This window comes from Gouania willdenowi, chromosome 13, assembly GCF_900634775.1.
Source record: "Gouania willdenowi chromosome 13, fGouWil2.1, whole genome shotgun sequence".
In the NCBI taxonomy this organism is placed as follows: Eukaryota; Metazoa; Chordata; class Actinopteri; order Blenniiformes; family Gobiesocidae; genus Gouania; species Gouania willdenowi.
In genome coordinates this window covers 10,454,369-10,469,376 of record NC_041056.1, presented here as the reverse complement: position 1 = coordinate 10,469,376, position 15,008 = coordinate 10,454,369, and the positions used below count along the sequence as shown (strand labels likewise).

General features: G+C 36.7%; 1 protein-coding gene and 1 pseudogene across 1 annotated transcript; both read right to left on the bottom strand.

The window, feature by feature from the left end:
• Positions 1-6,389: 6,389 nt before the first annotated feature.
• Positions 6,390-8,958, bottom strand: LOC114474272 (zinc finger protein 239-like; annotated as a pseudogene).
• Positions 8,959-11,105: 2,147 nt separating this feature from the next.
• On the bottom strand, positions 11,106-13,275 carry LOC114474277 (zinc finger protein 2-like). Its single transcript, XM_028464457.1, has one exon. The coding sequence runs from the start codon at positions 13,017-13,019 to the stop codon at positions 11,202-11,204; it is 1,818 nt and encodes a 605-aa protein (XP_028320258.1). The 5' UTR covers positions 13,020-13,275; the 3' UTR covers positions 11,106-11,201.
• Between the last annotated feature and the right edge of the window lie 1,733 nt (positions 13,276-15,008).

Genomic DNA, 15,008 nt, shown 5'->3' with positions numbered 1-15,008 from the left:
TATTAGCAGTTTGCATCCACTTGTAGTTGCACTACCGCCCTCCACTGGTAATTGCCAACCTAGTCGCTTAATTCCCAGAAACAGTGTTTTTTAAAAAAAATAATAATCAGACCTAAATATATATTAAAAATGCAAACACTGAACAAGACACACACAATAACCACTAATTAAGTGAAAGGAGAACTTCTAATATAACTTCATATGAATGTGTATAATGTGCAGTATATCAAAATAACAAGGATTTGTCACTAACAATCAGGCATTTAGCATTAAAATCACAACAATTTAAAAAACGTAGGTCCTGTCCTTGTGTTTAAAGCAACTGCTAAAAAAATGGACGAAAACTCAAAGTACGGGGAGATTAAAAGTGATGAACCGCGCCAAAACAGAATTGAATGCAATTTATTTCCTCAGTTTTAGAATTCATTGTTAGCTATAATTAGACCCTGAGAATTGTTTTTATTTTTTATTGAATTCATTGGTATTATTTTATTTATATTTTTTTTAAAAAAGAACTAACATTTTGACAAACCTTTTATATTATACAGATGCCTTTGTGCAAGATTTGGTCTCTTCTTTTTAAGATCAAACATGAGAAGTTTACTCAAGGGAACCGTACCAACTTTTATTACCAAAAATAAACAAAGAGGTTGAAAGTAACCAGTAACTTTTACTTTGAGTACTGTTTAATTCAGCTACTTTTTACTTGTACTTGAGTATTTTATGTATGACTTACTCGTACAATTTCAATCACGTAACAGTACTTCTACTTGAGAGGGATGAATCAGTAGTCTTTACACCTCTGGCAACAACACAGTGGAACAATTTCATAGATTGCGCCACAAAAGAAAAATGAAAAAAATAAGAGTATTCAAGTTGGAACCGTGTGGCAACGCTTTTTGTTTTACTGCCTCCATCCACCGGCCTCAAGAAAATTCAGTTCAAAACTCGAATAACACTCATCAATGTACAATGCAAATTTGTTAAAATGACATTACATTTCTATGGATTAATGACAGATGGTGTGATTACTTTTATATTCCTGAGGACTATCAGTATTCTGAGTTGTTTTAGAATTATTTTTTTTCGCCCAACATGTCAGAGCAGAACAGTAGTAATTAAGGCTAATATATAAGAGTACGTCTGTGTATCCATGATCTGGAACTTTATCATTGTGTACACCAGTGGTTCCCAAGCTCTCTTTGATTGTGACCCCATATTTATATCACAAATTTCTTGCAACCCCAAATACTTTTTTTTCTAGAATTTAGTTTCTAATCATGTTTGTTATACAGTTACTAATACTGAATAAGTAACCAGGATTTTTGCACAAAGTGATAAGGTGTGCCAGCTCAGATATTTTCTATTTTCATACTGTATTTTATTTCATTTTTTTTTCTTGAGGTGAAAGTGTAGATTACAGTTGTTTAACATTACTAGTACAGTGCCCATCAGAAGTATGTATTCATATAGTGGGAGCTTAAGTAGAGTTGTCATTATGGCCAAATTAGTGTTTGAAGGTTGGATGTACAAAGAGGTGTAAATACTCTGTACTGTTATAAAGGAATACATTTGCGGGTGCAAAGTAAAAATGCATGTGCAATTTCCCTGCTTTAATTCTATGGGAAATGCACATGATAAATTGATAAATAAAGATTGCACCAATGTTTGCTGGACTCAAGCAAACAGATATTAAATGTCCCGGAGCATCCCCTGTCCTTAGACCCTCCTTCGGCAAGGAAAAACTCAAAAAACCCAGTGGGAAAATTAATTACACACAAACATGTCATGTACATCCCCAAGGTGTGCATTAGATTATAAACACGTGGTGAAAAAAATCAGCGTTTATAATGACGTGTTCGCGGAGAAACGTGCGTGTGTCACTGTTCGCTTTGAGCACAGCCACTGCCCGCCAATAACTTCCGGGAACTTTTAGAGTCTATTTTGAACTTCTGTGGTCGCAACTCTCTCTCTCTAAAGGCCTCTGTGTGCGTGCAGCATGTACATCCAAGGTAAGCATTAGGTTATAAACACGTGATGAAAATATCAGCGTTTATAAAGCTGTTGTAACGCATTTATGCTAGGCGGTTGACTGCGGCTACAATAGCGACACCAGAAGATTGTTCTTTAAAAGAGCCAGGATTGTGAATGAATACACGAGGCAGTCGTGCAGTTTGAGAGTGTGTATTAACAGAAATTATTACCGAAATTATTACAATACACTATTCCAGAAAAAAAAAAAATGGATTACCCACAATGACCCAAATGCTCTGTTTAGTTCAAATGTTCAGTTCCTATCCTTTTAATCCAAAGAAAGGTTTGTCCACAGCAGTAGGTGTGAGACTTTTAGACTTTGTCCTACCAGTGTTGATCTAGCTCACCATGGGAGTTGAAATGCATGGAGCAAAATCCACAAGAAGAAACTTTAAAGTTGGTCCAAAAAAAAAAAAAAACTGACCTAAAAGGCCAAAAACACACATTAGTGCATTTGAAATAACCAAGTCAGTATAAAAAATAAAATCAATGTATGCATGAACATACTTGCTAAACAAACACATTACTTCATCAATTCATAAATTGTCATTAATAAATCAAAATTACAAAAGTAACCAATACACCCCAGTACCATGTTAAATCTCACAGTCAAAATCAAAGTTAAAGTCAAAGTGCACTTAAGCAGCGTAAGACTCAAGTGTTTCAATAATTGTGCAATATTAATTCAATAAATCCAAACGCTATTTCCTACAAACATCTCATTTTAAAGGTTTCTATCTTTTGTGTATTCTCCCATTTCAGCATTTTTACTTGAGTCAGACATTTTTCTCTTTTTCCTGGTGGAGTCAAATTCAGCTTTAGCTTCAGGTTCAGACTCTGACAGAGGTTTCTGCCAGCGATCAGAGTCTTCATCATCATCCTTGCAAATGTCTTCATGAAAAAAAACCAGACAAAACACTACAATGCACCACTAGTATTTTGTTGCACCACCTCTGGCTTTTATAACAGCTTGTAGTCTCTGAGTCATGAACTTAACAAGTGACAAAAAGTGCTCTTCATCAATCCGACTCCAACTTTCTCTGATTGCTGTTGCCAGATCAGCTTTGCAGGATGGAGAATTGTCATGGATCATTTTCTTCAATTTCCACCACAGATTTTCTCTTAGGGTATATGCGCGATATCAACTTCCGCATTCTCTAAAACAGGACGGATCACTTCCTTCTGAATCAGATCACTGGTTGAGAGCTCCCGCAAGAGACCGGCTAAATAAATATTAAACGTTGACGATGTCTTCAAGATTTGATTCGTCTAATTGTCCTCTACACATGTATTCGTTAACGTGCAATGTCTTGGTTGACCAGCACTTCGTTGTGAGACACCAGTGAATTTTTACTCAGAAAAGGTGGTCTGCATACTTTGCATGGCACGAGCTCATCAATTCTGAATCCCTTATCCACCATTACAGCCATGTCTTTGTCCAAAAGAGGGAGGTTCCCACACGCGCATCCGGGTAACTGCCCAGAAAGTAGGCGAAAACCCTCTATAACTGCTCACTTGACCACAGTCATTGATACCTTGTTCTTTTTTGTCTCAGCTTTCATTTAGCTTTTGTGATTCCCATTCCCTTTAGGCGGTTTCTTACAGTTCAGTCACAGACGTTGACTCCAGTTTCCGCCCATTTGTTCCTCATTTGTTTTGCTGTGCAATTTCTGTTTTCAAGACATATTGCTTTAAGTTTTCTGTCTTGACGCTTTGATGTCTTCCTTGGTCTACCAGTATGCTTGCCTTTTATGACCTTCCCATGTTGTTTGTACTTGGTCCAGATCTTCGACACAGCTGACTGTGAACAACCAACTTCTTTTGCAACAATCCTTGATGATTTACCTTCTTCAAGAAGTTTGATAATCCTCTCCTTAGTTTCAACTGTCGTCTGATAGGACCAAAACTGATATCGTTCAAAGACAACATTTTTCCATGGACTACAGTAATCTCTAAAGGCTCGAAGGACATCCTCCATTGTCAGCTCATCTCCATCAGTTGTAGCCTTCAGAGTGTTGAACACTTCCAGTGCATCCTCACCGATGGTGTGGAGTAAAATGTCAATCTTTATCTTTTCATCTTTCTCCCCTGAGGACACGATATACAGTCGAAAGCTTTGTTCCCAGGTGCACCAGTTGTCTGCACGGTTACCGATAAGAGACAGTGGTGGCGGTGTTTTATGTTGTTCCATTTCCTCTCCTTTATCTACATTTACGTGTCTTTCCTGTAGCATCTCGGTGGTGCTAGCTCCTCTGCTAGCTCCTCTGCTAGCTCGGTTGGCACTCTGCTCCAGCCTCTCTCTGTCTCTGAAACTCTCTAACTTTCCAGTGGAGCTTTAAGGCGATATTATTGTGTAGCCTGACTCCGTCTGTTGGCTGGATATTAATAATATTCACTGTTAGACTCACACACAGCGACACGAGAGTTGTTGTTTTTGTTGTGGTTTAATTCACCTTCTTGTGTGGGGTTTATTAACAGTTTGCATCCACTTGTCAGTACATTACCACCCTCTACTGGTAATAGCTGTGGATTCGTATCTAGGAATCCACAATCCATTGTCCTGTTGCCGTGTTTCCACACATTGTGGCGTCAGTTAGGGCAAGGCAAATCTATTTGTATAGCGCATTTCATACACAAGGCAACTCAATGTGCTTTACATGATCAAAAAGTGCAATAGACAACAGCTTAAAAACAATAAGAACATTAAAGTCGGCAACAAAACATTTTAAATCATCAACAAACACATATACCTCAACAACATGATTTAAAATGTTCACATTGGATGCTGACTTCAGCTCTGCTGGCAGTTTGTTCCAATTTTTGCAGCATAACAACTAAACTCAGCATCACTATGTTTACTGTGAACTCTGGGCTCCACTGTCCTATCTGACCTGTGTCCATAGATCTGAGAGACCTGCTAGGTTCACACCTGACTAACATCTCAACAACATGATGTATTCTGGACCAAAAACACCAGCAGCAGAACTTTAAAGTATATTCTGAGGCTGACTGGGAGCCAGTGTAAAGATTGATGAGAGCTCCCCAGTCACATACTGAGACTGCATGGCCACTCATTACTCCTCCATGTAATAATTCCCTAACTTCTCAGCTTCTAAATATAAATTAAAAATGCAAACAAGACACAAACAATAACCACTAAGGAAATAGGCATTTAGCATTACAGGTATTACAACAATTTAAATAAATATAGGTCCTGTCCTTGTATAAAGCAACTAAAAAATGGACAAAATTCAAAGTACGGGGTATTTTTTTTTTACTTTAAACAAATGGTCAACAAAGCTAATGTATGATAAACGGTATGTATATATATTTAAAAAAAATATTCAAGCTGGAACCATATGACAAAGTATTTACTGCCTCAAAGAGCTGTAATTTAGTTCAACATTCAATTCACAGACTTAACACTTACCAATATACAATGCAGAATTGGAAAAATTACATTACACTTGAGGGAAATTATGAAATAATTTTTATGCTTTGGAGGATTAAGAACAACGTGTATATGATGGTGTGATTAGCTTTACATTTATTGAACGGTTCCCAAATAGGGTCGGGGACATATCAAATATTAAAATCAAAAGAACAGATTTGTTTTAGTGTAACACAGATGAGACTTTAATTTTCAAAGGTAAAACAATATACACACATTTTTTAGATACATTAAACAAATAAAAATAACTGACCGTAAACACAAACTGCCCAACTCTAAAATTTTTGTCATAATCTCTTTTGTTAGGTTACTGGAAGAACTTAAAAATAAAACACTTAACTATTTTGTTTTAAGGATTTCATACAAATATTTAATTTTAAAATAGGGATGTAACGATTCATTCAACTCCCGATACGATTTAATTCACAATACCGACTGAAAAATATTCATGTTTTTTCTTTGGAATAAAAAATACTGTACTACTTTCTTTTATCTTTAATTGTCAAAAGAACCCTTTGATAAACTATGCATTTAATTAAAAATAAATCCTGAATGAAATTAATAATACAAATGAAAGAAGCCTATTCATTTAAATTCTGGCTCTACAGTAAACTACGCAAAACTGCATAATAGTTCCTTTTCATTTTAAAAGTGCAAATGAAAATGTATTTTTGTGCCTTAAAAATTGGGACTTTAAAAACAAATATTGTGAAATAATATAAACAATGGCTTTCGTTCTCTCTCTCTTGTTTCTCTCTTTGCTCCTTTCTTTCTCACCTCTTTCATTTTTTCTCGGGGAAACCAAAATGCTTCCACACTTTGAATTTAAAACACGGTGGTGCATCCTGAATTTCAAATTCTAAGTAGATAGCGCCCTCTGTTGTAAAAAAAAAAAATATATAAATATATATATATATTTTTATAGCACTGCGATTCAATTTCAGAGTATCGATGTGAACCGTGACATGTTTGAATCAATTTTAACTGCCTCACAATTAATCTTTACATCCCTATTTTAAAGGTTTCTATCTTTTATGTATTCTCACATGTGACTGCAGGTTATCCTTCCGGTGAAAACATTTACTACAAAAATCACATTTGAATGGTTTCTCTCCAGTGTGGATTCTCATGTGTGACTGCAGGGAATGTTGTTGGTTAAAACATTTACTACAAACATCACATTTGAATGGTTTCTCTCCTGTGTGGATTCTCTTGTGTACCTGCAGGCAATGTTTTTGGTGAAAACATTTACTGCAAACATCACATTTGAATGATTTATCTCCTGTGTGGATTCTCATGTGTAACTGCAAGGAACACTTGTGGTTAAAACATTTACAACAAACATCACATTCAAAGGGTTTCTCTCCTGTGTGGATTCTCATGTGTAACTGCAAGTAAGGCCCACTGGTAAAACATTTACTGCAAACATCACATTTATATGGTTTCTCTCTTGTGTGGATTCTCTTGTGTACCTGCAGGGTATGTTTTTGGTTAAAACATTTACTGCAAACATCACATTTGAATGGTTTCTCCCCAGTGTGGATTTTCATGTGTGATTGCATGTTAGGCTGACAGGTAAAACATTTACTACAAACATCACATTTGAATGGTTTCTCTCCTGTGTGGATTCTCTTGTGTACCTGCAGGGAATGTTTTTGGTTAAAACATTTACTGCAAACATCACATTTATATGGTTTCTCTCCTGTGTGGATTCTCTTGTGTACCTGCAAGGAACACTTGTGGTTAAAACATTTACTACAAACATCACATTTAAATGGTCTCTCTCCTGTGTGGATTCTCAGTTTTGAATCAGCACTGAGTGGTGATTTTTTACCACCCACACATTCAGATGTCATTTTTACCTGAACCTTCTTCTTGGTACAAATCTGTTTAAATGAACTAATCCTTGTTTTGGGAGCTTTACATCCCATTTCAGCATTTTTACTTGAGTCAGACATTTTTCTCTTTTTCCTGGTGGAGTCAAAGTCAGCTTTAGCTTCAGTTTCAGACTCTGACAGAGGTTTCTGCCAGAGATCAGAGTCTTCATCATCATCATCATCATCATCATCACTAAGTTCAGTCTGAGACGAGTCTGTTGTCGTTCCATCAGGACCTTGTAGTACTAAACTGCTTGGATCTAAGTTCTGAGCTGCTTCTGGTCCTTTGTTGTTAATTCCCACAGTTTGTCTGTTTATGAATTCATTTAAACTGCAGGTTGAAGGTTTCTCCTCCTTTATGTTGACTTCTATTAGTTGTCTCCAGTATAGCTGGGAGGCCTGAGGATTCTCCTCTTCATCTTCACATTTAACAGGAGAAGCAGCAGTGTTTGTCTCCTGCTCCACACAAAGCTGGTTTCCCTCCTGACCTTCACTGAGCGTCTCTGGTTCCTGCTTTATGTGGAGACACTCTGTGAGCAGCTGCTCCATATTCTTCCTGTCACTGAAAACACTATCAGTGACTGACGACTGCTGGAGTTTTAATCTGTGCAGATGAACTTTGGGCATGAAGGCAGCCAGCACAAGTTTTTCTGTTTCATCCATATTTTGAACTGATTTAGAACCTAATTGTTTACTGGTGTTATGGTGGAGACTCTTGTCAGGAAGAATCATTTTCATTTCAGCATCCACTGGAACTTCTTGCACTCCATGTTCAGTCTCCATGGCTTGTAACAGAGTCTTTTCTTGCTCTGTTGCTCTGCATATTTCTATTGCTCTGTTTAACGTTAGCCCTCTTTCTTGTAACAGTCTCTTTTTTAGGTCAGAGTCTGTGATGCTTAACACAAACTTATCTCTGAGCATATCATGCTCAATTATTCCAAACTCACAGTCTTTGATTTTCTGTCGCAGCTCTGTGATGAATCCGTTCACTGATGTCCCTGCTGTCGTCTGATAGGACCAAAACTGATATCGTTCAAAGACAACATTTTTCCGTGGACTACAGTAATCTCTAAAGGCTTGAAGAACATCCTCCATTGTCAGCTCATCTCCATCAGTTGTAACCTTCAGAGTCTTGAACACTTCCAGTGCATCCTCACCGATGGTGTGGAGTAAAATGTCAATCTTTATCTTTTCATCTTTCTCCCCTGAGGACACTATATACAGTCGAAAGCTTTGTTCCCAGGTGCACCAGTTGTCTGCACGGTTACCGATAAGAGACAGTGGTGGCGGTGCTTTATGTTGCTCCATTTCCTCTCTTTTATCTACAACTACGCGTCTTTCCTGTAGCATCTCGGTGGTGCTAGCTCCTCTGCTAGCTCCTCTGCTAGCTCCTCTGCTAGCTCGGTTAGCACTCTGCTCCAGCCTCTCTCTCTGTCTCTGAAACTCCGTCTTCTGCTCTCTAACTTTCCAGTGGAGCTTTAAGGCGATATTATAGTGTGGCCTGACTCCGTCTGTTGGCTGGATATTAATAATATTCACTGTTAGACTCACACACAGCGACACGAGAGTTGTTGTTCTTGTTGTTGTTAATTCTTCTTCTTGTGTGGTGTTTATTAACAGTTTGCATCCACTTGTCAGTACATTACCGCCCTCTACTGGTAATAGCTGTGGATTCGTATCTAGGAATCCACAATCCATTGTCCTGTTGCCGTGTTTCCACACATTGTGGCGTCAGTTAGGGCAAGGCAAATCTATTTGTATAGCGCATTTCATACACAAGGCAACTCAATGTGCTTTACATGATCAAAAAGTGCAATAGACAACAGCTTAAAAACAATAGGAACATTAAAGTCGGCAACAAAACATTTTAAATCATCAACAAGCACATTTACCTCAACAACATGACCAAAAATCTCTCAATCATACGCAGTCGAGTAAAACAGTGCCTTTAACTTTGATTTAAAAATGTTCACATTGGATGCTGACTTCAGCTCTGCTGGCAGTTTGTTCCAATTTTTGCAGCATAACTACTAAACTCAGCATCACTATGTTTACTGTGAACTCTGGGCTCCACTGTCCTATCTGACCTGTGTCCATAGATCTGAGAGACCTGCTAGGTTCACACCTGACTAACATCTCAACAACATGATGTATTCTGGACCAAAAACACCAGCAGCAGAACTTTAAAGTATATTCTGAGGCTGACTGGGAGCCAGTGTAAAGATTGATGAGAGCTCCCCAGTCACATACTGAGACCGCATGGCCACTCATTACTCCTCCATGTAATAATTCCCTAACTTCTCAGCTTCTAAATATAAATTAAAAATGCAAACAAGACACAAACAATAACCACTAAGGATATAGGCATTTAGCATTACAGGTATTACAACAATTTAAATAAATATAGGTCCTGTCCTTGTATAAAGCAACTAAAAAATGGACAAAATTCAAAGTACGGGGTATTTTTTTTTTTTACTTTAAACAAATGGTCAACAAAGCTAATGTATGATAAACGGTATGTATATATATTTAAAAAAAATATTCAAGCTGGAACCATATGACAAAGTATTTACTGCCTCAAAGAGCTGTAATTTAGTTCAACATTCAATTCACAGACTTAACACTTACCAATATACAATGCAGATTTGGAAAAATGACATTACACTTGAGGGAAATTATGAAATAATTTTTATGCTTTGGAGGATTAAGAACAACGTGTATATGATGGTGTGATTAGCTTTACATTTATTGAACGGTTCCCAAATAGGGTCGGGGACATATCAGATATTAAAATCAAAAGAACAGATTTGTTTTAGTGTAACACAGATGAGACTTTAATTATCAAAGGTAAAACAACATACACACATTTTTTAGATACATTAAACAAATAAAAATAACTGACTGTAAACACAAACTGCCCAACTCTAAAATTTTTGTCATAATCTCTTTTGTTAGGTTACTGGAAGAACTTAAAAATAAAACTCTTAACTACACTTCAAACATCAATGATCTAAACCAATGCAGCTAAAAAACAAAATAACTATTGAGGGAACAAAAAAAAAAACAGAAAACAAATTAGGTATTTTTAATATCAAATGAATCATTTATATTTTTGTCCCATTATCATATTCAAAGGGTTTCTTCTGTGTGTACTCTTTTGGACCTACAGTTTAGACTTTTGTTTTAAAGATTTCATACAAATATTTAATTTTAAAATAGGGATGTAACGATTCACTCAACTCCCGATACAATTTAATTCACGATACTGACTGAAAAATATTCATGTTTTTTCTTTGGAATAAAAAATACTGTACTACTTTCGTTTATCTTTAATTGTCAAAAGAACCCCTTGATAAACTATGCATTTAATTATAAATAAATCCTGAATGAAATTAATAATACAAATGAAAGAAGCCTATTCATTTAAATTCTGGCTCTACAGTAAACTATGCAAAACTGCATAATAGTTCCTTTTCATTTTAAAAGTGCAAATGAAAATGTATTTTTGTGCCTTAAAAATTGGGACTTTAAAAACAAATATTGTGAAATAATATAAACAATGGCTTTCGTTCTCTCTCTCTCGTTTCTCTCTTTGCTCCTTTCTTTCTCACCTCTTTCATTTTTTCTCGGGGAAACCAAAATGCTTCCACACTTTGAATTTAAAACACGGTGGTGCATCCTGAATGTTGTAAAAAAAAAAAAAAAAAAAAAATATATATATATATATATATTTTTATAGCACTGCGATTCAATTTCAGAGTATCGATGTGAACCGTGACATGTTTGAATCAATTTTAACTGCCTCACGATAAATCTTTACATCCCTATTTTAAAGGTTTCTATCTTTTATGTATTCTCACATGTGACTGCAGTTTATCCTTCCGGTGAAAACATTTACTACAAAAATCACATTTGAATGGTTTCTCTCCAGTGTGGATTCTCATGTGTGACTGCATGTTAGGCCGACAGGTAAAACATTTACTACAAACATCACATTTGAATGGTTTCTCTCCTGTGTGGATTCTCTTGTGTGCCTGCAGGGAATGTTTTTGGTTAAAACATTTACTGCAAACATCACATTTGAATGGTTTATCTCCTGTGTGGATTCTCTTGTGTACCTGCAGGCAATGTTTTTGGTTAAAACATTTACTGCAAACATCACATTTATATGGTTTCTCTCCTGTGTGGATTCTCTTGTGTACCTGCAAGGAACACTTGTGGTTAAAACATTTACTACAAACATCACATTTAAATGGTCTCTCTCCTGTGTGGATTCTCAGTTTTGAATCAGCACTGAGTGGTGATTTTTTACCACCCACACATTCAGATGTCATTTTTACCTGAACCTTCTTCTTGGTACAAATCTGTTTAAATGAACTAATCCTTGTTTTGGGAGCTTTACATCCCATTTCAGCATTTTTACTTGAGTCAGACATTTTTCTCTTTTTCCTGGTGGAGTCAAAGTCAGCTTTAGCTTCAGTTTCAGACTCTGACAGAGGTTTCTGCCAGAGATCAGAGTCTTCATCATCATCATCATCATCACTAAGTTCAGTCTGAGACGAGTCTGTTGTCGTTCCATCAGGACCTTGTAGTACTAAACTGCTTGGATCTAAGTTCTGAGCTGCTTCTGGTCCTTTGTTGTTAATTCCCACAGTTTGTCTGTTTATGAATTCATTTAAACTGCAGGTTGAAGGTTTCTCCTCCTTTATGTTGACTTCTATTAGTTGTCTCCAGTATAGCTGGGAGGCCTGAGGATTCTCCTCTTCATCTTCACATTTAACAGGAGAAGCAGCAGTGTTTGTCTCCTGCTCCACACAAAGCTGGTTTCCCTCCTGACCTTCACTGAGCGTCTCTGGTTCCTGCTTTATGTGGAGACACTCTGTGAGCAGCTGCTCCATATTCTTCCTGTCACTGAAAACACTATCAGTGACTGACGACTGCTGGAGTTTTAATCTGTGCAGATGAACTTTGGGCATGAAGGCAGCCAGCACAAGTTTTTCTGTTTCATCCATATTTTGAACTGATTTAGAACCTAATTGTTTACTGGTGTTATGGTGGAGACTCTTGTCAGGAAGAATCATTTTCATTTCAGCATCCACTGGAACTTCTTGCACTCCATGTTCAGTCTCCATGGCTTGTAACAGAGTCTTTTCTTGCTCTGTTGCTCTGCATATTTCTATTGCTCTGTTTAACGTTAGCCCTCTTTCTTGTAACAGTCTCTTTTTTAGGTCAGAGTCTGTGATGCTTAACACAAACTTATCTCTGAGCATATCATGCTCAATTATTCCAAACTCACAGTCTTTGATTTTCTGTCGCAGCTCTGTGATGAATCCGTTCACTGATGTCCCTGCTGTCGTCTGATAGGACCAAAACTGATATCGTTCAAAGACAACATTTTTCCGTGGACTACAGTAATCTCTAAAGGCTTGAAGAACATCCTCCATTGTCAGCTCATCTCCATCAGTTGTAACCTTCAGAGTCTTGAACACTTCCAGTGCATCCTCACCGATGGTGTGGAGTAAAATGTCAATCTTTATCTTTTCATCTTTCTCCCCTGAGGACACTATATACAGTCGAAAGCTTTGTTCCCAGGTGCACCAGTTGTCTGCACGGTTACCGATAAGAGACAGTGGTGGCGGTGCTTTATGTTGCTCCATTTCCTCTCTTTTATCTACAACTACGCGTCTTTCCTGTAGCGTCTCGCTAGCTCCTCTGCTAGCTCGGTTAGCACTCTGCTCCAGCCTCTCTCTGTCTCTGAAACTCCGTCTTCTGCTCTCTAACTTTCCAGTGGAGCTTTAAGGCGATATTATAGTGTGGCCTGACTCCGTCTGTTGGCTGGATATTAATAATATTCACTGTTAGACTCACACACAGCGACACGAGAGTTGTTGTTCTTGTTGTTGTTAATTCTTCTTCTTGTGTGGGGTTTATTAACAGTTTGCATCCACTTGTCAGTACATTACCACCCTCTACTGGTAATAGCTGTGGATTCGTATCTAGGAATCCACAATCCATTGTCCCGTTGCCGTGTTTCCACACATTGTGGCGTCAGTTAGGGCAAGGCAAATCTATTTGTATAGCGCATTTCATACACAAGGCAACTCAATGTGCTTTACATGATCAAAAAGTGCAATAGACAACAGCTTAAAAACAATAGGAACATTAAAGTCGGCAACAAAACATTTTAAATCATCAACAAACACATTTACCTCAACAACATGACCAAAAATCTCTCAATCATACGCAGTCGAGTAAAACAGTGCCTTTAACTTTGATTTAAAAATGTTCACATTGGATGCTGACTTCAGCTCTGCTGGCAGTTTGTTCCAATTTTTGCAGCATAACAACTAAACTCAGCATCACTATGTTTACTGTGAACTCTGGGCTCCACTGTCCTATCTGACCTGTGTCCATAGATCTGAGAGACCTGCTAGGTTCACACCTGACTAACATCTCAACAACATGATGTATTCTGGACCAAAAACACCAGCAGCAGAACTTTAAAGTATATTCTGAGGCTGACTGGGAGCCAGTGTAAAGATTGATGAGAGCTCCCCAGTCACATACTGAGACTGCATGGCCACTCATTACTCCTCCATGTAATAATTCCCTAACTTCTCAGCTTCTAAATATAAATTAAAAATGCAAACAAGACACAAACAATAACCACTCAGGAAATATGCAATTAGCATTACAGGTATTACAACAATTTAAATAAATATAGGTCCTGTCCTTTTATAAAGCAACTAAAAAATGGACAAAATTCAAAGTACAGGGCATTTTTTTTTTAACTTTAAACAAATGGTCAACAAAGCTAATGTATGATAAATGGTATGTATATATATTTAAAAAAAATATTCAAGCTGGAACCATATGACAAAGTATTTACTGCCTCAAAGAGCTGTAATTTAGTTCAACATTCAATTCACAGACTTAACACTTACCAATATACAATGCAGATTTGGAAAAATGACATTACACTTGAGGGAAATTATGAAATAATTTTTATGCTTTGGAGGATTAAGAACAACGTGTATATGATGGTGTGATTAGCTTTACATTTATTGAACGGTTCCCAAATAGGGTCGGGGACATATCAGATATTAAAATCAAAAGAACAGATTTGTTTTAGTGTAACACAGATGAGACTTTAATTATCAAAGGTAAAACAATATACACACATTTTTTAGATACATTAAACAAATAAAAATAACTGACTGTAAACACAAACTGCCCAACTCTAAAATTTTTGTCATAATCTCTTTTGTTAGGTTACTGGAAGAACTTAAAAATAAAACTCTTAACTACACTTCAAACATCAATGATCTAAACCAATGCAGCTAAAAAACAAAATAACTATTGAGGGAACAAAAAAAAAAAACAGAAAACAAATTAGGTATTTTTAATATCAAATGAATCATTTATATTTTTGTCCCATTATCATATTCAAAGGGTTTCTTCTGTGTGTACTCTTTTGGACCTACAGTTTAGACTTTTGTTTTAAAGATTTCATACAAATATTTAATTTTAAAATAGGGATGTAACGATTCACTCAACTCCCGATACAATTTAATTCACGATACTGATTGAAAAATATTCATGTTTTTTCTTTGGAATAAAAAATACTGTACTACTTTCTTTTATCT

Bases quoted from the DNA above. Each gene is read 5' to 3' on its own strand.
- LOC114474277 (XM_028464457.1), bottom strand. From the start codon at position 13,019: ATGGAGCAACATAAAGCACCGCCACCACTGTCTCTTATCGGTAACCGT.